The 24,469-nt window shown below is 43.5% G+C and overlaps 10 protein-coding genes across 10 annotated transcripts; 6 read left to right on the top strand and 4 right to left on the bottom strand.

Annotated features, from left to right (window-relative positions):
- Positions 1-915: 915 nt before the first annotated feature.
- On the top strand, positions 916-3,042 carry L199_005300 (uncharacterized protein; the record flags this gene model as incomplete). The annotated part of the gene is made up of 12 exons (XM_064891012.1): positions 916-1,004; positions 1,108-1,207; positions 1,307-1,415; positions 1,482-1,531; positions 1,598-1,671; positions 1,752-1,824; positions 1,928-2,076; positions 2,174-2,209; positions 2,304-2,366; positions 2,444-2,543; positions 2,612-2,662; positions 2,764-3,042. The coding sequence occupies 12 exons, from the start codon at positions 916-918 to the stop codon at positions 3,040-3,042; spliced, it is 1,173 nt and encodes a 390-aa protein (XP_064747084.1).
- A 722-nt stretch (positions 3,043-3,764) lies between these two features.
- L199_005299 (uncharacterized protein) lies at positions 3,765-5,803 on the top strand (the record flags this gene model as incomplete). The annotated part of the gene is made up of 9 exons (XM_064891011.1): positions 3,765-4,060; positions 4,145-4,193; positions 4,254-4,366; positions 4,463-4,793; positions 4,876-5,031; positions 5,092-5,165; positions 5,218-5,323; positions 5,426-5,584; positions 5,651-5,803. 9 exons carry the CDS (start codon positions 3,765-3,767, stop codon positions 5,801-5,803), a joined length of 1,437 nt encoding a protein of 478 aa, XP_064747083.1.
- A 547-nt stretch (positions 5,804-6,350) lies between these two features.
- Positions 6,351-7,559, top strand: L199_005298 (uncharacterized protein; the record flags this gene model as incomplete). The annotated part of the gene is made up of 5 exons (XM_064891010.1): positions 6,351-6,422; positions 6,484-6,715; positions 6,789-6,885; positions 6,981-7,374; positions 7,446-7,559. The coding sequence occupies 5 exons, from the start codon at positions 6,351-6,353 to the stop codon at positions 7,557-7,559; spliced, it is 909 nt and encodes a 302-aa protein (XP_064747082.1).
- Positions 7,560-7,835: 276 nt separating this feature from the next.
- On the bottom strand, positions 7,836-8,968 carry L199_005297 (uncharacterized protein; the record flags this gene model as incomplete). Its single annotated transcript, XM_064891009.1, has 3 exons — positions 7,836-8,315; positions 8,468-8,568; positions 8,650-8,968. The coding sequence occupies 3 exons, from the start codon at positions 8,966-8,968 to the stop codon at positions 7,836-7,838; spliced, it is 900 nt and encodes a 299-aa protein (XP_064747081.1).
- A 262-nt stretch (positions 8,969-9,230) lies between these two features.
- Positions 9,231-15,484, top strand: L199_005296 (uncharacterized protein; the record flags this gene model as incomplete). Its single annotated transcript, XM_064891008.1, has 12 exons — positions 9,231-9,300; positions 9,362-9,453; positions 9,518-9,577; positions 9,668-9,773; positions 9,854-10,017; positions 10,073-10,156; positions 10,214-11,230; positions 11,291-11,835; positions 11,887-13,019; positions 13,084-14,473; positions 14,528-14,742; positions 14,814-15,484. 12 exons carry the CDS (start codon positions 9,231-9,233, stop codon positions 15,482-15,484), a joined length of 5,547 nt encoding a protein of 1,848 aa, XP_064747080.1.
- Positions 15,485-15,827: 343 nt separating this feature from the next.
- Positions 15,828-18,691, bottom strand: L199_005295 (uncharacterized protein; the record flags this gene model as incomplete). The annotated part of the gene is made up of 11 exons (XM_064891007.1): positions 15,828-16,032; positions 16,114-16,159; positions 16,255-16,585; positions 16,669-17,045; positions 17,115-17,334; positions 17,395-17,453; positions 17,517-17,625; positions 17,711-17,901; positions 17,974-18,075; positions 18,142-18,329; positions 18,486-18,691. 11 exons carry the CDS (start codon positions 18,689-18,691, stop codon positions 15,828-15,830), a joined length of 2,034 nt encoding a protein of 677 aa, XP_064747079.1.
- Positions 18,692-19,046: 355 nt separating this feature from the next.
- Positions 19,047-19,592, top strand: L199_005294 (transcription elongation factor SPT4; the record flags this gene model as incomplete). The annotated part of the gene is made up of 3 exons (XM_064891006.1): positions 19,047-19,166; positions 19,261-19,369; positions 19,474-19,592. 3 exons carry the CDS (start codon positions 19,047-19,049, stop codon positions 19,590-19,592), a joined length of 348 nt encoding a protein of 115 aa, XP_064747078.1.
- A 348-nt stretch (positions 19,593-19,940) lies between these two features.
- Positions 19,941-20,937, bottom strand: L199_005293 (uncharacterized protein; the record flags this gene model as incomplete). The annotated part of the gene is made up of 4 exons (XM_064891005.1): positions 19,941-20,021; positions 20,104-20,328; positions 20,425-20,543; positions 20,667-20,937. The coding sequence occupies 4 exons, from the start codon at positions 20,935-20,937 to the stop codon at positions 19,941-19,943; spliced, it is 696 nt and encodes a 231-aa protein (XP_064747077.1).
- A 980-nt stretch (positions 20,938-21,917) lies between these two features.
- On the bottom strand, positions 21,918-22,949 carry L199_005292 (uncharacterized protein; the record flags this gene model as incomplete). Its single annotated transcript, XM_064891004.1, has 3 exons — positions 21,918-22,163; positions 22,279-22,450; positions 22,552-22,949. The coding sequence occupies 3 exons, from the start codon at positions 22,947-22,949 to the stop codon at positions 21,918-21,920; spliced, it is 816 nt and encodes a 271-aa protein (XP_064747076.1).
- Positions 22,950-23,209: 260 nt separating this feature from the next.
- L199_005291 (uncharacterized protein) lies at positions 23,210-24,182 on the top strand (the record flags this gene model as incomplete). Its single annotated transcript, XM_064891003.1, has 4 exons — positions 23,210-23,284; positions 23,458-23,777; positions 23,897-23,972; positions 24,159-24,182. The coding sequence occupies 4 exons, from the start codon at positions 23,210-23,212 to the stop codon at positions 24,180-24,182; spliced, it is 495 nt and encodes a 164-aa protein (XP_064747075.1).
- Positions 24,183-24,469: the final 287 nt, after the last annotated feature.

Here is a 24,469-nt window from a genome sequence, read left to right as displayed (position 1 = left end):
ATCTCGAAGTGGGTCAAAGCGCACTATTTCTGTATCTGATTACTATGCTGTACAAACGAGAATGAGAATGGCGCATCTCCCGTCAAGTGGCACAGATCGACTTTTTACCTCACCCTTCACCCTTCAATCATCAATCAACGGATCAACGGATCAACGGATCAAAGTTGATCGATACACTCTCTGTATATTGATCTTGTGATCAGCTGATTACACTGCATTCATGAATTACCAGTAGAGTACGAGTATTTCAGCTGCTTTTGCTTCTACCTAACAAAATGAGTGCGTTCCTATTTATCTTGGATACCATCAAATACGCCATTTTCCATGGATCTGACGCGGAAACGAGATATGGACCGAAGCTGGATCAGACTTGGAATGAGAAATGGTAGATAGTGTACCATATTGTAGTATAGGAGCAGAGGAGCATATTATCGGTCTCGATCTAGATCAAGTCAAGATCAAGCCAAGATCAATATTAAGGAACCAAAAGGCTCAAGCTCGTAGTGAAGTTACAGCAATAATCGAATTTGGGGGGAGGGTCGGGTTCCGAAGGGGAGGAAAGGAGAGACCAGAAGAACGGGAAGGATGTTTATGATTGATTGATGGCAGATAGGCTAGGGTCGGGAAGGATAGGGTAGAGTTCGTAGATCAGTGAGTTGTGTGAAGTTTTTCTGATGTGTCTGCTAGATTGGGGTTAAGCACTGCTTATCTCCTAAGTTGGAGTTGAGCTATCAATTTGTGGGAGTTATAACATCATATATATATGAACTTCGAATTGGGAAAATCTGAGATGGTATCTTAGTTATCTTGATAATTCGTCTGCCAAAAAGATTGTCCATAATCCTTCGACTTGTACACCCAAGTAATCATTCATTTTCTCGTTGACTGGACCGGTACAGTAAAGTATTAGCTACAATGACACCTGAAGAAATCGCTTTTGAAGAGGCTGCCAAAGCTTCTATCACTTTGGATCAACGACTAAACCTGGGTACTTTTATTCTTGCGTAAGTACAAAGTACAGTATAACTCAAGGGGAAAACGCTGTACTCGTACCTTGCGGTAAGATGTCTTGAACTAATGTGGATCTGTGATATACTTTTTGTTTAGAGCTGCCACTGATACTCTATTATGCGGAGTGATGATCATTCAATCCATTGAATATTGGACTTACTCGCAGGATGATAGGAAATTCAACAAAGCGAGTGTGGTGAGTATAGTAAAATTGACTGAAGATTCGCATCTGTTATTTTTCAGTATCTTCGAATGACCAACGCTGCTCACTGATATTTGCCTGTTTACACTTTAGCTCATCACGACCACGTCAAGTTTGGGCGCCACGATCTTCATCATTGTTCTGATGTTCAAATTGTTCGTATATAATTTCGGTCAATATACCCCCTTTGCTGCTATCCCAGGTAAGTCAGGTTATGATACTGTAGGGTAATGTGTGGCCGAGGCTGACATATCGAACAAACTTGCAGACTTGACATATATGTGTATATTCGATATCATACCTTCGACTGCTACTCAGGTCAGTCAAGACGATCCTTGAGGATCGTTCAATGTGACTGATGAAGAGACCTGTCCTAACCAATAGTTATTCTTCACTTATCGTGCATACAAATTGACTGGAAGATCCAAGATTTTAGCTTTAGTCATTATCGGTATGATGTGAGTTAGACTACCACTCCTTGCCGAAGAATACTGTGGTAGTCGAAATGATACGAACACGACTATATCAAAATATAAAGTCTCGTATCTGTGGCGGGTGCGATCGGATTCCCAATTACTCAAGAAATGTATCATCGAAACAAATCTGATGCTGTAAGTTTACAGTCCGACTCAGTCCTATCGATCTTCAAATGCCCAGCGCATTTTGAAAGGTAGCTGATAGTTCATACCCTGTTTTTGTTGTTTGATGATCAAGGTTTTACAATCGAAAATTGCTTTAACATACTGTTGGCTTAGTGGTGCATTGGGTGCAGACGTCTTAATTACCATCTCAATCATGTGGGGTCTATGGAGATCGAAGACTGGTTGGAAAGAAACTGATAAGACTGTAAAGAGGCTTATAAGGTGAGATTCAACAGCACTGTAACAACATGACGATCTATGAAGATTTTGTATCTCATATGCTTTCAGTTGTGCTGATTCAATTTGGGTTTCTTCGTAGAGTTATGGTTGAAACTCAACTTCCTCCGACTATTTTGTGAGCGTTGTATTTTTGTTGTATAACCAATCATTCTAATTCATAAAGGGGTCGAAGACAAAAGCTGACCATCACTTGTCGCATATTTGTGCAGATTGATAGTTTTCTTCGTCTTCGTCTTCGGTTTCCCTGATTTTTACCTCGATATATATCCTCTGCGAGTCAATTGTTCTCTTCTTTACTCGAGTCGTTCTGCTGACCAGAATGAGTTGCCATTTTCCACCACATATGTAGATGGGTACAATCGAAATTCTACACCTGTGGACTTTTAGCTTCGTTGAATAGTAGATATTCATTGAGAAGAGCAATCGCCAATGGTTCTTCTTCAGGAAGGGTAAGTTTTATTTCTCCTCTTATAGAGCACACCGAATCATCGTAGTTGATAACGAGGATTTGTTATAGATCCAATCGAAACCACCTGTCGTACATGTTTTGACAGAAACTTATGTTCAGGTGAGTAGCTCTTAATATTCGGAATCAAGGATCAAAGACCAAATAGCAGAAGATACGGACACTGATTTGGTGTGGTCGTATGGTGCATAATAACTCTGCAGAGCGATGGACAACATGGAACATCCACCAAGAATCAACCCAAACCACGTTACTTGAACGAGAACGATCATTTCTCGCCTCGTCGACAACCTGCTAAAGACCCTTTGGAACTCGATGACGACTCGATCGAATTGGACGTTATACCTACTTTGGATGATCATGCAGAGCAACTCCAACAAGGTACCGCCGATCTCGAATTTGAAAGAGACAGGGATTCTAGTCATAAGATGGATTATATGGATAATTCAAGTAGAACGGGATTAACTGATAGAAGGAAATAAACTTCCTATTCGTTCACGAAAAAACAAAACAAAAAAACGGAAACAAAACAGAAACAAGATTCTACATGATTGTTCTCTGTTTGGTCTTATGTAAATCATTATGCTTGTCATTGTCAGAGTAGAGCGATAGATACACGTACGTAGCATGGGATGTATTGGGTTTTATGGATACAGTGAAAGCGATGATGACCCCACCAAAGTTGACACATCACCTCGGTCTCAGGACCATCCCTTCTAGCCCAATGAGCGGTCTCTCCTTCATCTTGACAACCATCATTGTCAAAGCTTTCAGGAGAAATATCGGTGGCGTGTCAAGTCAGGTACAAAAGATTGAGATTGATCCGTTCAGAGCTGGCTCATTTGAGTCCAAGCAAAGGAAGACTCTTGTACAGGATATAGAGCTGTCCAGTGCATAAATTGATAGGAATATCAACCTTGCTGTACGTCTCCAGTGACAGATGCAATAGGTCCTTATCTAGGTACAGTACATACATATCTGGATGGGTAAACACCAATCGTTCATTTGGTACAGCCCAAGAGAAGGAAGCCACGCAACGCGCTAGTGACGTCATCGTGTAAGACACGTCTCGACAAGATTACAGTAGAACCAAAACATCAACTGATATCTACTATCAGCGGGAATACCTTTGTTCTGTTCTGCTGTTCCGTACGAATGGACTAACACTATAGATGAACGATTAGACAAGTGCAATGATATGACTATGCGACCCCTCTTCCCTTACTTCGCCGCGCCTTTGAGAGGATATCGCTCACGAGCTCCACCACTCATCCAGCGGTCTATATCAACTACCATCCATAATATCCGTTTAATGAACGGACGAGCGACTATACCTCCGAGTACCCTCAACGCTCATTCTGGTGGGATAGTACGGCGGAACTTCCATCCATCGAGACCAAGGCAAGATGTATTCTTCGTGGCTTTCCCAGCTTTGAAGAGTGGGTTATTGAATATAACTAGATTCAGTCTTTTGTTTCTACCATTTGTTTTTAGATACAAGTGAGTGATCATCTGTTCCTGACTCTGTCTCCAGATATATCACGAGAAGGGATGGTACGCTGATTTGAATCTCCTGGTATGAAGGCTATGGAAGAAGTATAAGAAAACCTCCTATGCCCTTATACAAATACCTGTCAGTTTACCCTTATAGTTTCTTTCACCCCGCAAGGTAATACCACTGACCAGGAAGCAGATCTTCGCCATATGTGTTGTCCTAGCACTGGGACTGGACCAAAGTCCACGTACAGGTAGATGGAGGTTATTGTTGATGACGGAACATGAAGAGATGGCTTGGTCAAGAAGGAAGTGAGTCGCAAGCTTTTGTTTCCCTAACCTTCTTTTGATCTACCATGTGATAGACGATAGTCAAAGTATATCTGACTTTGCTATTCTTTCACACAGGCAGCAAGAAGTACTTAGGAATGATGGTCCATTGATCCTCCCTCCAGAAGACGAAAGGAGTAAACAAGTCGCGAGAGTAACCAGTAAATTGATTACAGCACTGGAAGAACAAGATCAACATATAATACACGGTGCATCGTGGCCACCTAGATCACAAGAACTTTCCAGAGTGATGTCAGAAAGAGAAGCGGAATATGGTCAAGACAGGAAACGTGTACATTTTAAGCCTTCTGCCACTGCACGTTCAACTTTTATGCCTTTTAGACCTGTCACTAGTAATCCTTTGAAGAAGTTGGAAAGTGCTGATTGGAATTTGTATGTGATCGATTTGGTACGTCCTCATTCTCATGCATCCTCTCCCCTTTTTCCCTTTACGTAGACGGCTGTAAGCTGATATACATCCCTGCTTCCAGCCCCAAATGAACGCTTTCGCTTTACCAAGTAAAGATATCTTCGTCTACACCGGTCTTCTGAGTACCTTGCCAGAGGGTGATGATTCGCTGTTGGCTGCTGTGTTATCGCATGAGATAGCTCATGTCACTCAACGACATAGTGTAGAGAATATGGGAGTAAGTCAGCTTCCCGAGGCTCGGTACCTAGATACAAGCTGATATGTGAGGAGCGAATAGTTCTTGAATATCGCAACGGTAGCTTTTGATGTACTGAGAGGTATCACCTTTGCATTGACCATCTCTTTCCCCATGTAAGCTGACGATTGCTGCGAGACAGCGAGCAAAAGCTTACGGGTGATATAGGATAACCGATTCTGCGGGATTATTCATAAATTGGGTCAATGACGTGGTGGCTGAAAGAGCGTTCTCGAGGAAGCTGGAGCAGGAAGCTGATGCGGTAGGACTCGAAGTGAGTTTGCCGAGTCTAGAACTCACCTCAGTATTCACCTCGATCTCCCGAGTCGCAGTGGTATCGAAATGAAGCTGATATTTGCATTTGCCATTTGTGAAGATCATGGCTACTGCGGGATATGACCCTCGGGCGGCACAGGATCTATGGGAGTTGATGGCCGCTGTGGAAGCTGATGCCATCGCTGCTGGGCAAGCTATAAAAGTGGAGAATAAGTTTGCGATGTTGAGGACTCATCCTACCAGTGAGGCTAGACAGGAGGTGAGTAGGCCGTGTCTCTTCTCTCACAAGGTTTCCGCTCAAAGTGTGCTGATCTTTTGAACATAGGCACTAGCGAAAGATATGCCCAAGGCGTTGAAGATATGGAGAGATCATTTACCTAAAAGACCTGGTCCTGTTCCAACCCTGAATGCTATCCCATCTCAGCGGGAGCAGACGAAGGAAGGCAGGCTGAAAGAGGCACAAACGCTTGCGAGCTAGGCTTTGTACAAGGTTAGATGATATCGATGTTGTAAGATTTGTATGAATTTGTAGAAGTACAGTACACCATGCATCATCATGATACCCCATGATTCCGCTAAGCACGATTAAACATGATTACAAATACCTGGACCGGTGCCTGACATTGCATGTACCGAGATGATTTCTATTGATTTCCTAATCGATAAACCAGGATTGTAATCACCGAAGTTTCTCCTTGGTGTGAACCAAACCATCAACAAATGCGATGACTAATCAGATTGCATTTACTAATTGTTATTATCAATCTTATCAATCGAATGATAACGTCATGTATGATGGATGATAGATCAGGTAGATACCATGAGAAGGAGGGGAAAAGGTATATAAAGAGTGGAATGTTGAGCGGGATGTATAGTCTTTCCAACCACAATCTATTCATCCAACTATCCAGACATCCAAACAAACAGATATTCAAACGATCTAAACCTTCACTCACATACTCATCAGCAATACTTTGCTTGATTATCATCTTCAACCGATAGTCTCGAACATAGACTCTAAGACCATGTCATCTCAACAAGTCAAGAACGTCGTCGTATTCGGTGCTACTGGACAACAAGGAACTGCTTTTATTGAAGTAAGTCAAGGCCCTTCTTCCTACGCTACTTCACTGTACTGATCATTCATGTTTACCTCAGGCATTATCGTCACACAATGGGCAATACAAGATATACGCCCTATCTCGTAACCCGTCTTCATCATCTTCCGTCAGATTATCCAAATTACCTGGAGTCGAGGTCGTCCAGGTCAACAAAGATTATATGGATAAACCTGAACTGGCATTTACAGCGACCGGTCTGAAGGAAAATGAAGTTTATGGGGCGTTTAACGTACAGGGGTATGTCAGTGAGAAGGTTGAGTTGGCGCAAGGTGGGTTCCTGGTAGACACATTCAAACAATGTCGTTTAGCACTCTGCTAACATGGTCTTATTCACGTTTACAGGCAAAGCGATCATCGTAGCTTCAAAAAGATGGAATGTCAAACACTTTATTTACTCTTCGGTCAGTTTTGGTGGATCGGACGATACAAAAGCCCCAGGGTGAGTCTAGCTGTATCTAGCTCCAGCTTCAGCTTTTTACCTCGATCGAGAATGATTCAATCGTTCAGAAGCTTATACTTTATTACGATCGATAGTTTCGAAGTCAAACGAGATATTGAAAACTACCTGATATCATCCGGTATACCATATACGATCCTCCGTCCCACCCAATTTATGGATAACCTCCTTCCCACATCGGCTTTCATGTTTAAGATCTCACGTACGATCCTCCTTCGTCAGACATTCTACAATCACCCTGAACGGAAACACCAATTGATCTCTTCTAGAGATATCGGTAGAGCTGGATCAGAAGCTATACTCAACCCTGATAAATGGTTAAATGGAATTATCGAATTAGCAGGTGATGAATTGACTGTCAAAGAGATTGAAGATGTCTACACCGAGGTCTTGGGTAAAGAACCGGAATTGACTTTTTGGCCTTTGGCTGCGTTCGTCAAGTGGGTTAGTCCTTTAGGTCCAATGGCACGAGTAAGTGGATTCTTTACAGGACATCAGATATGGATTGGTGTGGATTACTGATGTTTGTTATGATTTGATAGTTTTTCGACGATCATGGGTTCAAGGTGAACATCGCTCAACTTAAAGAGGATTTACCCCAAGTTGGCTTTGAAGATTTGAGATCGTATTTGCAGAGATATAAAGCATCTCATTAGGTCCTTTTCAAGTTTGGTTGGGACAAGAAATATAGAATTCCAATTTTACACTTGTAACAATGATTATTGTCATAGTGTGTGAAAGAAAAAATAAAAACAACAGTAGAAAATGAGATTAGTCTGAAGCTTTGGATTATATCTTTATAATAATGTGTATGTATCCGTAACAAGTCATTATCATTGTGATTCCTCACGTGAACTCGCTTCTGAAGCTGGATCAATAAGGATGAGGGGACTGATTACACCCATATAGTATATTGATTTATTGAGCGATTTCTACGTAGTTCCATTCAATCCCCTTCGCCTCAATCGTACTTCCTTCTTGACAGCAGTCGATAATGTATCACTCGTCTGCGATAAATCCACCACACTCTCATCCTCTTTTTCACCATCGACACTGCTATCCTTCTCACCCTCATCCTTTTCGCCAATCTTGCCAGATCCTCTCAACATCTTCAATCCCACTTTCTTACTCTCCCTTCTTCCCTCGTCCAATTTCCTAGTATACAAATAGACCAATACCATATCTGCAACTCCTACGATTATACCAGTCAAGATGCCTAGAAGGATTGATATTTCCCTGGAGTAGCCTGCACTGCTAGTGGAGACGACATATACTGCGATGGACGACCCGAAGATGGAGAAGAGGATGTTGAGTACGGTAGAGATAGTTTTGGAAAGATTACGGAATTCTTTGCCAAATGAGGAGGAGGTGCTGGTTGAAGGAGATAGGTAGGAGGGCAGGTAGGGGCTTGGCTAAGATAATATGAAGAACGATCAGTATATGATGGTAGTTTGCAGATCTGGGAGTAAAAGAAGAGTGACTGGCAAGTGAGTACACAATGGGGTTGGAATTGATCGATCAAGTAGCGTATCTCAGTTGCCAGAAGGACGGTTGATTCACTCACCTTGTCACCACTTTCAGAGAGCTTCAACCTCTCCAGCTCATTCGGCGGTATATATATCTCCGTACCTGCCAACAGCGATATCGTGTTGTATCTACTCGGGTCTATATATCATGACACAATGGTATATAAATTTTGATCTGTGATGTAGGCGATTCGACCCGATGAGGATATTCATGGCTCACCTAGTCCATTCTTCTCTAACTGTTTTATCCCTTGATGTGATCCTGCCCAGCGAGATAACTCTTCTATCGTCTGATGGGGTATAGTCCGCTGCGGTGGCGTGTCTTTGACAGTGAGGGCAGCGAGGTCTCCCTTGTCTCTATCTTCAGGTCCTTGTCTCGAATCATCCTCTGATGTACCGGCCAACTCGTATTCAGCATTCCGATTACTCGTCGCTCGGTCTAGTTCATCTCGTAATTCTTCCGGTAGGTCCACATCGCTCTTCAGTAAGTCCTGGATCGTCTCGATCAGATGCGGTGGTAGTATTAGTAGCGTGGTCATTCTCAATGGTGGCAACGATGGTCCCAACTCAAGTTATGCATAGGTATTCACAATTGAACCAGAACCTCAAGCCCGTAACAAAGACCAAATCATCATTCAGCTGAAAGGTTACGTAATGAATGACAAGGGATGATAATATAGAGTAAACAAGCTGGAAGACGCGACTATTTTCATGATCCCGAGCTATGTTGACATTGCTTACTCTATAACATCAAATCACATTTCGGCAACGGACAAGCAGGAAGACATCTCACCAGGCAAGATGTCATTCATAGGAGCAGGGGAGCTCGAACACAAGGTCACTCAGCTGCAGCGTCAGCTGGATCATAAAGGTAAATTCGACACCGAGTGATGGGGGATGTCGAATCATGCTGATCTTCTATCTTCGTTTAGATCATGAATTGAATTCGATAAAGAACGAGCAGCGTAAGAGGGAAGAAGACCTGAGTAATGCTAGAAGAGCCAAAGAAGACGCAGAGTACAAGGTAAGCTTATCTTCTGGCTTCCCCAACGATGCTTAGCTTACAAAGTGACTTGCTGCTTATATAGTTGCGGGATGAAGCGGACCGTGCGCATCAGGCTGAAAAGTCAATAACAGCGAAAGCGACTGTAAGTATACTGTGCATGGATAAGCATATCATCCATTTCAGAACAGCATAAGCAGAGGGTGCTCGGCTGATAAGCGTGCATCATATATAGGAAATCTCACAACTGAAACTGAAATTATCAAATCTTGAATCGAGTCTGAATCAAGCTACCGATAAGTTGAGGAAAGAGGAGAAAGATAAAGAGAGGATACAGGACGGTAGGTTTCTGACCTTCTATGCGGCTTGGCATATCTCACTTCTACATGAGCATGACTAAATGAACTTCCCCTTGCTCCAGCCTTGGACGAGGCACTAAATAGCGGAACAGATGGAGCGTCTCAGCAGGTAAAATCCCTTCAATCGAGAACGAAACAACTTGAGGAAGCTCTGAGATCAGCTGAAGAAGAGAAAGAAAAACTGAGAAGTCAAGGTAGCTCGAATGACCCATGGTGTTCAGAAGAGGTAAGCTGCTACTGCCAAGAACAGGTCCTTACACAAGCTCATGAAATCAATATAGCCCTTAACTCGAGGTGAGAGGAATAGGTTGATGGTGTTACAGAATCAGGTCGAAAGCCTGAGAGAAGAAAATGCTAGATTACAGGTGTGTCAAAGTGTTTCGCTCCACTCAATCGGTCATAATCTAATTTCTGCGTTCTAGACATCTGCACCTTCTAAATCATCTTCATCCGATATGTTCTCCTCTTCCTCACCTTCCCGTCCCAAGACCAAACGACGTTCCATGTCTGTGTCTGCACCCGCACCTTCGGAGCTTATCGAATTGGAGAACCAAATCGTGTCGCTGAAAGACCAACTTGCAATCTGTAAGAAAGATCTGGATAAAGCGGTCAACGAGAAATTGGCTGTTGAGATCACATCCAAAAAGAAGATGGAGAAAATGCAGAGTGATATGGATGATATCAGAGAAGAACTGGATTTCTATAGGAGAAATCAAGATGGAAATGGTACCTCGAGCACACAAGAGATTGAGAAGATCAAGAAAGCGTTAACCAACGAGAATGATAAATTGCAGATACAGTTGAAAGAGAAGAATAATGAAGTTGTCAAACACGTACAACAGATCAAGGATCTCGAGAATCAAATCGAATCCGTAGGGAAATTAGAAGCTGATCTAGAGAGAGAAAGGAATTTGCGCCAATGCCTCGAAGCTGACAAAGGTGATTCATCAGTATCTTCAACTCACTTAGTAGAGGCAGAAGAGCAGATTCAATCACTCCGAGCTGAACTTGTTAAAGCTCGATCCAGCTCTGCTACCACTGCTACTGCTTCATCATCGAAAGGAGGGGATATGGAGATTCGACATGTCAAACGAGAATTACAGAAAGCCCTGAGGGATAAAGAGTACCTCGAAAGTCTTGTGAAAGAGAACGACGAATTATTAGCTGAAAAAGATGAGGAAATCCAACGGTTGAAGACCGCCATACCTGTTCCTTCGTCGCCTGTCTTGGGAGCTCAGATCTATGATACTAGATTACAAGAATTAGAAGAGGAGAAGATGGTTCTGGAAGAGAAGATAGATGAACAAAAAGAAAGATACGAAGAAGAAATCAAGGGTATCGAAAGTCGGTTGGAGATGGTCACTAAGGAGGTCGACGCTGTCAAGATCAGTGAGAAACAGTTGGCAGAAAGGTTAGCAATGGCTCAAGAGGAGATCGAGGTAAGTCGTATATGGGTTGATTGCATTTTACCTTGTGAAATAGCTAACGTGCTTCTTTAGACACATCGTCATCAACGAGTCTCCTCCGAGACACAACTCGAATCTCTCAGCGAGAAACTCGCGTCCAAGGAAACGGAAATCTTGTCACTCAACGCTCAACTCTCTCAATTGCGAGCCGATCTCGATAAAGCTCAGGACGCATATTTGATCGCTCAGCAGGATATCGAGTCTACGAGAAACCGACTTCAAGAACTTGAAGTCTCTTTAGATGCCAAGGAAAAACTCCTAGACGATCTCAGGGCTCAGCGGGACGAACTTGTGTCCACATTGGCTGCTAGATCACGAGACGATGCGGACCTTGCTTTCTTGGAAAATGCTTTGAAGGGCGCTCAAGCTCAATTGGCGGAAGTCGAGATCGCTTTGACCGAGAATGAAGGAGAAAAAGCTAAACTCCGAGAAGCTCTGGCTGGTGCAAGATTTGAGAGTGATCTATCTTCGCAACAGGTCAGTGATCTATCGGCGAATTTGGTTGCTGTCGAGAAGCAGCTGGATGAGGTCGAAGAGCGGGCCAGAACATTATCTCAACAGAAGGATGAAACTATTCAGTGAGTGATGCCTTTCATAATCATGGTCCTCGGACTGACAATCACTTGTAGGTCACTCAACGATCAGCTCGATGATCTCAAAATGGATGTCAGCTCACTGCAGATCAAACTCGATGACAAGATTGCCGAGCTTGCTGTATCTACCGCGTCTCACGATAAGATACATGATCTATTTGACGAAGCCATGAAATCTCTTGGCGAAGTTCAAGCTAAACTCTCCGAAGCTGAAGAAGCTCAAGCGGATCGATCGACTGCAACCGAAGCGAGACACAAGGATGAAGGGCTATTCCAACTCAAAGAGGAGAAGGCTCAACTTAGCCAAACGTTACAATCTGCTAAAGAGGAGTTCCAGGAAGAACTGGCTGCGGCCACTTTCAAAGGTGAACAAGATCTCCTCGAAGCTCAAGGTCGTGTTCAGAAGTTGGAGAAGCAAGTCGAGAACCTCCAATCAGCCCTTTCCTCTGTCCATCATTCAAAATCATCGATCACCAGTGATAGTGAGACTGTCCATCGTTTGGAACAGAAGATCTCACAATTGCGATCCGAGCGAGACGACTTGCGACACAACCTTTCTTTCGTACAGAACGAGAGACATTTCGCTATTCGAGCTGCTAATACTGATAAAGAAGTCGCTTTGGAAGATGTACGAAAAGTGAGGGATGAAATCAAACAAAGTAATATGGCTTGTGAACGATTGCGAGTGGATTTGGAGGAAGCGAAGATTCGCCTAGCCGAAAACGCCAGCAAAGTTAATGAAAAAGATGATGAAGAGAAACAACAGCTGGTGGAACGAGTTTGTTCACTCGAAGTTGACCTTTCGAATCAGTCTGAGAGAGTTCAATCTCTGGAATCCCAACTAAAATCTAGAGAAGAAGCTCTCTCGGACATTCAACGTCAATTGCAAAAGGCCGAGAAACGGGCTGAAGGTTTACAGAAGGAATTACTGGAGATGGTCAACCACGTTGGACAGACTACAAAACTTTCCGATCCACCACGACATTCACCTACTTCAGAGGCGACCAGCGATTTACCTACTGAATTGGTATCTGCGATGAGTAATGGAGAAGCTCGAAGTAGAAGAACCTCGCTGGGTCATATGCGATCAAGGTCGAACATGTCGGCGAATGTGCTGCAGAACCTCAATATCGAGAGACAATTACAAGCTAAGATTGGTAGACGAGATAGTGAGTTTCTCTTTCTACTACCTGTTCTTAAACTGTATAGCCAACTAACAATTTTGATGGACAGCTCGAATTGCCGAACTTACCCATGATCTCGAGAAAGCGAATCTCAATCTTACACTTGCCAAAGAGGCTCAAGAGGAGACTCTCGAAGAAATCACTGAACTTGCAGAAGAAAGAGATAGGCTTCAAGCTGAACTTCGACAATCGACCCAGCGGATTGAACAAGTCCAAGTTCAAGTCGAAGACCCTGAGGCTCTTCGTGCTATGGTATTGGCTTTGGTGATGTACCGACAGAGTGTCAAATCTGCTGAATCTAGATGGAACGTCGCCAGCGAGATGCTCTCCAGGTCGCGAAATGCCGCCACGGCGTTACGAGCACATATCGATGTCGCCGAACACAAGTCTAACGAAGACGATGAACGTGTCCAGAGCTTGGAACGGGAGAAGACCGCCTTGGAAATGCAAGTTGCCGCTTTGCAAGCCGAAGAGACCACTTCTCGATCTCAACTGGACGAAGCTAGAAAATCTCTCGGTGACCTTCAGTCTCGTCTTTCCACGTACGAAGATGCAAGCCTGTCTGCAGCTGAAACACCAGCCGCTCTATCAGCTATGGAAGCTCAAGTAGCTGACAGAGAGGGGAGAATCAGAGAACTCAAAGCGCAAAATGTAGAGTATACCGCTCGAATCGAAGTCTTGGAGGGCGATCTGGCCGAACTCACGTCATCAAGAGATGAAGAGTTGAGTCAATTAAACAGTAGGATCAGCGGACTTGAAGGCGAACTGAAAGATAGTCAAGATAAAATCAAAGAACTCAGAACGGAGAAAGAAGGATTAGCGGAAGAGATCATTGCTGCTGAAAGAGCTCTGGAGGAAGGTATGAACGGTGCTTCAGCTGAACAGGAAAAGATGGAGAAAAAGTGCAAAGACGCCGAAGTTCGCGTTGCGGAACTCGAGGGTCAACTGAGAGAGAAAGTCAACCAACTTGAAGAGATGACAAGGAAGTCTGAGGAATTGGAGAGATGTCTGGAAACTGCGAGGAATAGATTGAAGGAAATGTCGATAGCTTCAGAAGAGGATCAAGCCTTGGTGCATAAGTTACAGGGTGAACTTGATACTCTCAAAGAATCTGGTCAAGGTAATACAGAGGTAGTCACTCAACTTCGAGAACAATTAGCGTCATTGCAAATCACTTCAACATCCGTTGAAGACGAGAAGAAGGCTCTTACAATAGAGATCATACAGCTCAAAGAAACTGTCTCTTCTGCGAACAAACAAAGTGATCTCACGAAGAAACAACTTGATGAGACTTTCATAGAACTTGAGCAAGCTAGAAAAGCGAAAGAGATGGTCGACGAATCAGTTCTACAAATTAGGAATGAACTTGCTTCTTCAGAGGAAAACAGGAAAAGTACTGAGAGCTCTCTACAGGAGATAATGAACAGAATGGATAAATTGTAAGCTTCCAAGAATTCACGATGAGGAAATCGACAACTGACATTATTTTGTAGATCCGTGGAGCTGAACATCACTAAAGAAGATCTCGTCGAGAAGACACAAGCATTTCAAAATGCCCTGAACGTGTCTGAAGAACAACAAGCTAATCTCGAAAGATTGAGATCGGAGAACTCAGATCTCAAAGCCGAACTGGAGAAGGCTCAATCAGCCACTCCAACCGTGGAGGTTGATGAAGAATTGGTAGCTGATTTGAAAGAACGAATCGAGCGTGAGTTTTTGAATGATTCGTTTCTTTGGTGTAGAATCATTCAGATGTTGACGATGGATCAATGTTCGCAGAACTTGAAACCTCTCTGACTCAGAAGACGGAGGAGGTTGATGAAGCCGATGATCGAACTCGAGAAGCGTTCAAGACGAACGCTAAGTTAGAGAAGAAATTGGGTAAATTACAAAGACAGTTGGAAGCTGCTCAAGTAGAAAAGAATACAGCTTTAAACAAACTTGCTACTCAGCCTCAAGCTCAACCGAGACAACCAGCTGTCACTTCTTCAAGTTCAGCACCAACAATTATATCGGCTGCTGTTGTCGCCCCAGCGGCAGCACCAGCACTAGCACCTACGCCGTGTCAGACCGTAGCTGCGGCTCCACCAACGACGACCAAACCTCGAGTTGTCTCCGCCCCATCTCCGATCCAGCGCACACCTCTCTCATCAGTAAATATCTTCCAACCTTCCTCCAACACCCATGATCCTTCACCTATCCCTACATCAGGACACAAGAGACATCGAGAGGATGATCCTGTGAAACCTAACCCCACAGTCGACGCTATACTCCTACCTCCTTCAATGAAATCGATCTCACCACATAGACCCAAATCTAGCTTTACACCCCAACGAGGAATATCCACCCATGGCCACGCTCAGGGTCAGGGGAACCTCAATTTGGATATAGCTAAACAGAGACCTGCTTTCCCCTTACCTCCTACTAGGAGTGTATTCCAACCGAGATAGATCGATCCAGAATAAATTGTATACAAGTCATGTTTGGAATAGATAATCAATTATGTACAGTACCTTATTCTTCAGTAATGACGAGGATCGGAATGACTGAAATGATTGGACTACTTTGATCTCATTTGGACATTCAATTTTTCTACATCAATATTATTCTTTCTGCTTCCTTATGTATGTATACACAATGACAAGTGCATGAAACTGATGTTTCGTATAATAGATATGAAGTATAGCATGCAGATTTCAAACGCATAAATTTACGTTTTGAGGTAAATAGATAATTAATATAAATACAACTGGTTCCAATTTTTGCTTTTCATGTATATATACACCAACCATCCTACCTCTTCTTATTATTCTGAGGTACACTCTGTCTATTACCCACACTCAATACCATATGAGCTTCACCCGTCTTTTGTTGTCTCCTTGTGAACGCATCGGTCATACCTAACGGAGTATCCGTAGCGCCCATCGTAGCTTGTTTACGCTCTTCGGCAATTTTCTTGAGTCGTTTTTCGGTCTTCATTCGACCAGAGGTTTTACCACTATAACACAAAAGCAAAATCAGCCACGATACGAGATGACATGCAAAAAAGATAGTAAAGAAAATGGGACTGAAAACTTACTGGAATTTGTGTGAAAGTGATTTCCAAGCTTCTTTCGGTGTCATTTCTAAACGAAACAGAAAGTAAACGATTGATCATCAGCTACCATTCTCTAGTTGTGACCGAGATAACGTGAAGTGAAGAATGGAACGTCAAACTTACTTCTTCCAAATTCATCCGTATAGACAATATTGATATCCGGTCTATACGTCTTATAGCTTTCCAACGCATCTCTAGCCTCTTGTTGTTCTCTCATCCTATTCTCATATTCACGTTGAGCTTGATCTTTGTTCCCACCTCTCGACATGATCCTTTCCATTTCTCTCTGGGCGACTCGTCGTCTGTGATCCGCCAACCATAGATCTTTCTCTTTCTGTATTCGTTCTCTTTCTTTCTCTTCGTCTGTGGCGGCCTTGAGAGCACCTTGGTTTCGTAACATTGATAAAATTCCTGCTACACCGTTGCCAACGACCGGTTCAGATTCGGTAGGAACCTATATCGTGTACAGACAAAAATCAGCTTGTATTCGAGGATGTGCATGAGAAGTGGTGAAGTAAAGTTTGAAAGTCAACTAACTCCTGCTTCTTCCTTTTTGATATTTTCCATCTCCTGCATCTGACTATCGATCTTCAGCCTATATTCGTCCAAGGATAATCCCTCTCTAGCAGCCATTTCAGCCAACGCATCATCCTCTTCATCAGACATATCTTCATCTTCATCCATCTCTCCTTCTTCTGGTCGTTCAATCTTTACTACGACAGGTTGTTGTTGATTGGCGGTCGCGGTTGAAGGTGGTGTAGCAGCTCTTTCCTTCTTGACTGGAGCAGCTAGCGATTCCAAAGTGACATTTCGTACGAATTCAGAGGTATCGTCAAAGGTGATTCTCCCATCTTCATCACCGTCGCCTCCATCGGCAGGTTGAGCAGCTTCCTCTTCCTGTTTCTGCTGAGCGACTGAAAAGGATGATAAATTAGATCGCTCAAATCTAAATTGCAATGGTATAGTAAAATCACGGCACTTACTTTGTGCAGCCAGATCCTCAGGCTTGATCTTAGGCTTCTTCTTTGCGTTTTCTCTCCTTGATCTAGCCAATGCAGCTTGAAGATCGTCATCGTCCACCAGGTTATCCGGTCCTTGATCTACCACTCTTCGCTGGAAAGTTGGTTCCCCATCAACTTCCATACCATTCTCATCTTCACCATCAGCCTCCGCCTTTCGAGTTGATCGCTTGGCCTTCTTTTTCTGTATTGAAATGGTTTCATCAGCTGGTAGTCTCGCGCTACGATGACTTCGAAAGCTTACCTTTGGCTTCTTGAATCCCTTTTCTCCCTCTTTCGCATAATCTGATACCTCGAATTCCTCTGAAGAATGGGAATGATCAGTCATGCGATCAATCTCGGAATGACCACCACTTCCAGACTCACTTGTGTAATCCAAGTTTAATTTGACTTTCGTAGCGGGAGCCATACCCATCTCGCCATCTTCGTCAACAATCTTCATCTTCTTCTCGATCGGCGCACCCAGTCGGAAACCCTGAAAAGATAAACCCCAATATCAGCTAAACTTACAACGACCCCTTGGGAGACAGCTGATAGATAGATTGGGAGCGAAAACTTACCTCTGACTTGGCTTTGCCCGAAGAGAACTCATCATCGTATTTACCCAAGATATCCGCTTTGATACCGATTCTGTTCTCATCAAATTCTTCATCATCGTATCCCGTATATTGTTCGGCAGCCTTTCGTTTTCTCTCTTTCGCAGCTTTGATAGCTGCGTCATCAACCATATTTACATTTTGCAATTCGTCCTCTATAGTCCATAAACAAGATCTGTCAGTTGGCTGCCTTTCATCTCGGTGAAATACAGGAGCAGAGAACTTACCGTCACCTTCCAGGATCCTATTATCTTTCAAAGTCAAAATGACATCTGCACCTTCCTCAAAGTCATCTACATCGTGGCCAACTTTCAACCCGCTCAAATCACCTATACCCGAAATATCAGCGACATCCCTCCGATCACGCAGGACAATTGGGAGATATAGAAACTCACGTTCATCATATATTGCTTTATCAGCTTCTTCCATCTCTTTTGCTCTTCTTGCCAATTCTGCCGCACGTAATTTCTCTCTTTTCTTCTGTTGTTTGATCCATGATTTCGTATCTAGCTTATCATCTTCGTTGGATATTCCGAGAGTTTTACCCTTGAGTTTCGCATTGAGTGCTGATCGATTGCGAGACCTAAAGTCGCAGGAATACACGTCAGATATATTACTCTAGGTGTATGTTATGCTAGAAATGAAGAATGGTATGAACGCTGTTTCTGATTATTCGAGCAAGATGGGAGAGACAATGGTGTAAATATGTGCAGGAGAAAGAGAAATGATCGATACCGACCTTTCAATGCGTTCCTTCAGATCCTTTTCCTCCTTCTCCTTTCTCATATCCTCCCTTCTCTGAGCATAGTTCGCCTCTGCCAGAGCATCCTTGTCTACCGGTGCTTCTTCGCCTGAACCTTCGGCAGGAGCAGCCGTTGAGAGCCCCAATTGTTCTCTCAGCTTGAGGGTCTCCTCGATAGTGAGTGATTCTTGGTTCATCGACATTCTGTATATCTGACAATGAGGTTTTGCGAAATAACGTTCGTGAAGATGAGAGATGAATGAGTATGAAAGGACAGTAATATGAATTCAAGGTTGGTTGGGTGGCAAATCCCAAGTTCAACTGCCCACGCTACGGTGAACGGTATTTCGGTGATTGGTGTATGTGGCACCGTTCTGACCACCTCGAAGTGACCTCTGTTGATCCAGATGTCAACCCACAGTTGCTTTCTATACTCTCTCTGGTCTATGATCGATTGGAACAACATATTTATACCTTCACACGCTATTCCGTTCCGCCTCATCTGCAATCAATCTATTCACACCTCACAGCTATTCATTCAGCTGATTTACCCAAGAAATGCCACCAAAAGGAGGATCTCGAAAGACAGAGCTTCGAGCTTGTCTGATATGTTCCGTACTTCAATCCACCAATGATTTCTTGACTCAGGGTTGTCCGAATTGCGAGGAGATCTTAGAGGTGAGTTCTCCATCCTCAAGACAACCTACAGTCATTGGTCACCTATCTTGTATTTCATGCAGTATAGCTGAAGGACGTGGTGTTTTCGTATCAGATGAGAGGTTCGGCAGAGAGAGTAGCGGAATGTACCAGTGTGACATACGATGGAATGATAGCTATGATGGAACCTTCTGAAAGTTGGGTAGCCAGGTGGCAGAGGATAGGTAAATCACTTTTCTTGATAATATAATCCCCGAGTTTACATAGTATAGGATGGCCTGACAGACAAAACCAAATGCTGATATCTTTTCAATGTTTTTCCCTATAGACAAAAAGATGAGAGGGATATACGCCGTCCGAGTGACTGGTCGACCACCACAGGATGTTATAGATGCTATAGAAGCTAGAGGAGGTGTGTATAGACCTAGGGATGCCGTCGAGGATTAGGAGAACACAAAACACCGAATCTTGGCTATTCTGGAGATTGGAAGGAGGAATGGAATGAAGGGGCTTTCCAATATACCCATCATCGAGATATATACGATTTCACCATTAGCAATTTGTAAGTAATCTAGTGTAACATGTGTCATGTAACCATAAATCCATCGCTTCCACCATACAATGAACGAAGGTCTTCGCTCGAAACTCGCATCCCACTAATGAAGGTTCGTATGATAGCTTTCATGACCTGATATAAGAACGATACAATCCATTCATTCATAGTTGATACATGATTACTTCTGACATTTACTGCAAACATCTACTTCTTCTACTCTGTACAATCTATAATCAGACTTATACATCTTTAGCCAAAGGAGCTTCGGCAGTACCACTACCGTACTTCTTGACTGGTTCCTTAGCGGCAGTTTCGTCTCCCTATAAGAATATCAGATCAGAGATTCATCAGCTACGATGGATCAACAAGACCAGATAACCTGTTTTTTTGCGAATGGCTCACCTTGAAGAGTTTGACTTCTTTGTCAGACATCAACTTGGATACCATATCAGCTTGAGTCTTCTTGAACGAGAATCCGAACCCTTCGTGAGAGTAGTCCTTCTCATTGGCTTGATCCTTGTGGTAGAGGATTAAAGGGAAATCGGAATCTTTAGTAGCTGGGTCCAAGACGATGGATACGAGAGCATTGATAGTTGCCGTCTTGGGGATAAGGTGGAAGTGCCATGTCTGTAGGAAGTAGATTCGGTCGATCAGCCAGAATCCTAGCTGAGACTGAACTGGTGTAATATGCAGATGATGAATTCGAGGGATTGTCCCACTCACTTGCTTATTCCTAAATTGAATCAAAGTATCTTCATTCTTAACTATCTCGTATGCTACGTTCTCGGATTTGGGGAAAAGTTTGGGAAGACCAAACCATTGTCCTGCCATCTTGTATCGGTCTGTACAGAAAAGTACGATGAGGTGTCAGCGTCTCGATACCCAAGGATATCATACACGATCCCAAGGGGATGACAATGCACCATTTATTATGATGCTTGATAAGTTGAATAGAGCACACTCACCATTGGCATAAACAAATTGATCATCATAAACACAAGCCGGGGCATATCTCGCTACTCTCTCAATAGTAGGTTGACAAGAGTACAAGGCGATCACATCATCTATCAACTTTTGTCTATTGGGTGGAAGAGGGATTGAGTTCGCAGGGTTAGGTTCCATATCTTCTGTGGGGAGTGTTTGTCTAGGTTCGACAGATTCTCCAGTTACGCCCGAAGCGGCTTTACGAGTGTCCAAGATGATTTGAGGAATTCCAACTTCTTCTGATACTGACATTTTATCGGTTTTATCGTTGTTGTCTTGTTTAGAAAATATAGAGAATGATCGTCTTTGAGGTTGACGTTGTATTTGGAGTTGTGTTTGGAATTGTTGTCTTATTGAAGTTATCAATGATCGATTCTTATTTATCGAACTTGAAGTAGAATAATTGCTACTAGTATTACTATTGCTGGTGGTAGATGATGGCAAAGGGTTTAATAATGGTGGTAAAGATAGTAATGATATCTGAGATCTAGGTAATAAAGGTCGAGCAGAAGAACCGTTTATATAAGGTAATGAATGGGTGGTAACGCTAACTGCAGATCGACGAGATGACATCAGAGAAAGAATCAGACGTGGTATATGGACCGATGACCGGATTAAAGTAATTGTATTTGAATTGGGCTATGCACGTGAATGAGACGGAATGACGAGGTAGGGCTTCTAGGAAAAGGTGGGTCGAGGGATCGTACTTGGCAATAATGTCAAAGTACTCTTTTGTACAAGACCAGTCTGTAGTTTATATCCCTCTGTAAAAGATGATCGGCCCTTCATCCCCGACCTAGACAGAGACAGAGACATCGACGATCCGTAGAGGAAGTATCGATGATCTATCTCGACTTCCTCATCGTGATGAATCCTTCCGGCATAGGTATGCCATATCACTCTGTTTCAATGTTAGTAACAGTTGATTATGTTATGGTATGCTATCACGATGGATGCCGAATGGTCGTAAAACGTCATTGACAATCTTATCGATCGGAGCAATCAACAGAGGCCGATAATCGACGATTACCTTTTTCACTCTTCAAAACAGGCACGCTTGGTCACCGTTTACGGGAATCACCGCACTGTGTATACTGTAGCTTCAGATAAGTCACAACATGAGAGACGATAGGTACAGAAATAACAGTCAACGTAGAACGAGAGGGTATACAGTATGGCATCCTTTGCATTATACACATGAAACCCTCGGAGTACGCTTTATCAACGGCATGTTACATATACATAGATGAAACTTCCCCTACCCCCTTCCTCAACCCTCTTACGCGTCCCATACCAGGTGCAGAGTACGGTTCGTCATCGTCTTCTGTCCAACGTTTACTGCTCTGACTAAAGATATCGCTTATACCTGGCGAGATAGATCTCAGTGTCGAAACGACCTGGGATGAAGGAAGGGATGAGAGTGGTAGAGGGAGCAGGAGAGTAGTTGGCTGGGCGATTGAGGAAGTTGGACGAGAACCCTAAGGCAAGAGGTAGTATGACCGTTAGCAGACGTACGACTAATGGAGCAGATAGCTACATTAATGGAGTCGGAGAGAGGTATCGACCGTGCTGTCGAAGAATGGTATAACTCACCAGAGAGACCAGACCCCCCGCTATACCCGTAAGATAATTAGGGGAATCAAATCCTTTCGTTCCGTTCACGCTTCCGGACGACAGTACGCGTATGGGTGGATTATCCAGTCTTTCTGCTCTTTCAGATGGAGATGGGATGTACATTGAAGAGACATATGAAGTGACAATGGTCCTACATGAGCAATCAAGAGTCAGAATGAATACCATCATTGTCGTTATCAACCATTCCAACGAAACGTATAGGAATACATGATGTATGATTTATTAACATACCATTTCTTAGCTTTCACCTTCGCTACCAAGCTCTTCACCACTTCCCAACACTCTTCTCCACCCATTTCACCTTCTTCTATAGAAATTACCCTATTCTTCCCTACTTTCGTAACACTCGCGACATTCTTACTTCCTATTTTGATTCCACCGATCTTCTCACCTTGAACACCCTTCAGTATATATCTACCAGCTTGACCTAAACCCACTACTACCTCATCTACTTCATCTCCTAGTCCAGTGCTATCCACCTGTACACCGTCGTTGACCCTTATTTTAGGTTTGGTAGATGGACCTGGAGCTACACCGGGATATGACCCTTGACCCTCTTCGTCGGACGAATCTGATTCGAGCAAGTATCGGGGAGGTGGGACGGTGAGAGGAGATAACGGGTCGTTCATCTTGTCTATATGTAATGCTTGCGTTGATTGCTCATGACATACAGGATTCAATACGACTTGCAAGCTATGAATATTGAGCAGGCGTTGGTGCGTATGTGGAGGCCATGTTGGTGGAATCAGTCGTCTGCTTCTGCCACTTTAGTATGGTGATTTACCCTTAACAACCTCACTTTGCCTTTTTCCCACTCGACAACTACAATAACATCTCTTTCGCTCATTTTGTCTAAAAGATCATTCATATATACCCGCATTTCGCCAAAATGGGTGCAGCACAATCCTCCCAAAATGTTCAGGAGCAGGTCATAACTCCCTCAGAACCCGGTACTTCTGTCCAAGTGAGTGTCACTCCGTCTTCTGTTCGTTCCTTCCCTCATCTCCCCTTCACCTCCCTCCCCTCATCTCTCCCGGCCTCTTACCTTCCTTGTCTTCGCCTTGCACCTCGCATCTCTCGTTCCATCTCGTACCCAATCCTTATGAACACCAATACACAAACTGATTGTCCTCACAGTTCTCTCCCTCCCTGATATCCCGTCTCTCTTCCCCATCCGACTCATCCTCCTCCTCATCCAATTCGGCAGATGACATAGTACGACGACGACTCGCAGCCGAGTCTGCCAATCTCAGATCTCAAGAAGCGGAGATCTTATCCAAGATCAACGCCGCGTTGGAGAAGGAAAATCTGGATAAGGAGAAACCGGGTATGAGCTCAGAGGTGTTGGGTAAGGATATTGAACAGATCAGAGAGAAAGTGGAGAGATTGAAAGAGAAGAAATTGAATACTTCAAAAGGAGTTAGGGAAGCTAGGGAACAAGTGGAGAAGTGTTATTTGTGAGTGAGCACCTTATGACTCTGCGCATCCAATAGTCTATCGACATTCTAACGCAACTCTTCTCCGTCTGATACCTTGGTGAAGGAGGTCGCTAATGTACCACTTGCTATCGACATAGGACCAATCCCGAAAAACCACTTGATTGTTGGAAACAGGTAGAAGCTTTCAAGTCAGAAGTTGCGAAACTTGAACAGGTGGGTGTGACGCATCGCATGTACACTCAACCCACTTTCCCCTTTGCCCCTACTCCCTTGCGAGCGCTTCTGGTTGTGCCCCTTTCTAGAGTCAATGAGATTCTTTGGAGTTTAGCATCCCCCATTTCCATGTCAACATATCGGCTCAGTCTCGAATGCATTGCTGACCTTGATCTAACATTACAGGCATTCGTAAAGTCCCTCCAATAGATATATACAGGAACAATGCAACCCATGAAAATATGACACATTCCTTTCTTCGTTGAATCAACTTACAGCTCATTCTCCACATCTTCAATGATATATGAGACTTTCGAATACATGTCACACATTAACGTCATCATGACGCTACCACTTCGCAGCTCGTTGTCTTCCATTGACCTTCCACCTCCTTGACAAAGCTGCAACTTGCCTCCATTTCCCCTCTTATTCGTCTGATCCTTAGTCATGACCACAAAGGATGTCGATCTGTCTCTACTGGAACCAACAAAGGATGG

The sequence above is a fragment of the Kwoniella botswanensis genome, chromosome 1, assembly GCF_036426115.1.
Source record: "Kwoniella botswanensis chromosome 1, complete sequence".
NCBI lineage: Eukaryota > Fungi > Basidiomycota > Tremellomycetes > Tremellales > Cryptococcaceae > Kwoniella > Kwoniella botswanensis.
The sequence above is the reverse complement of the archived record's forward strand: the minus strand, read 5'-3'. Positions and strand labels throughout refer to the sequence as shown.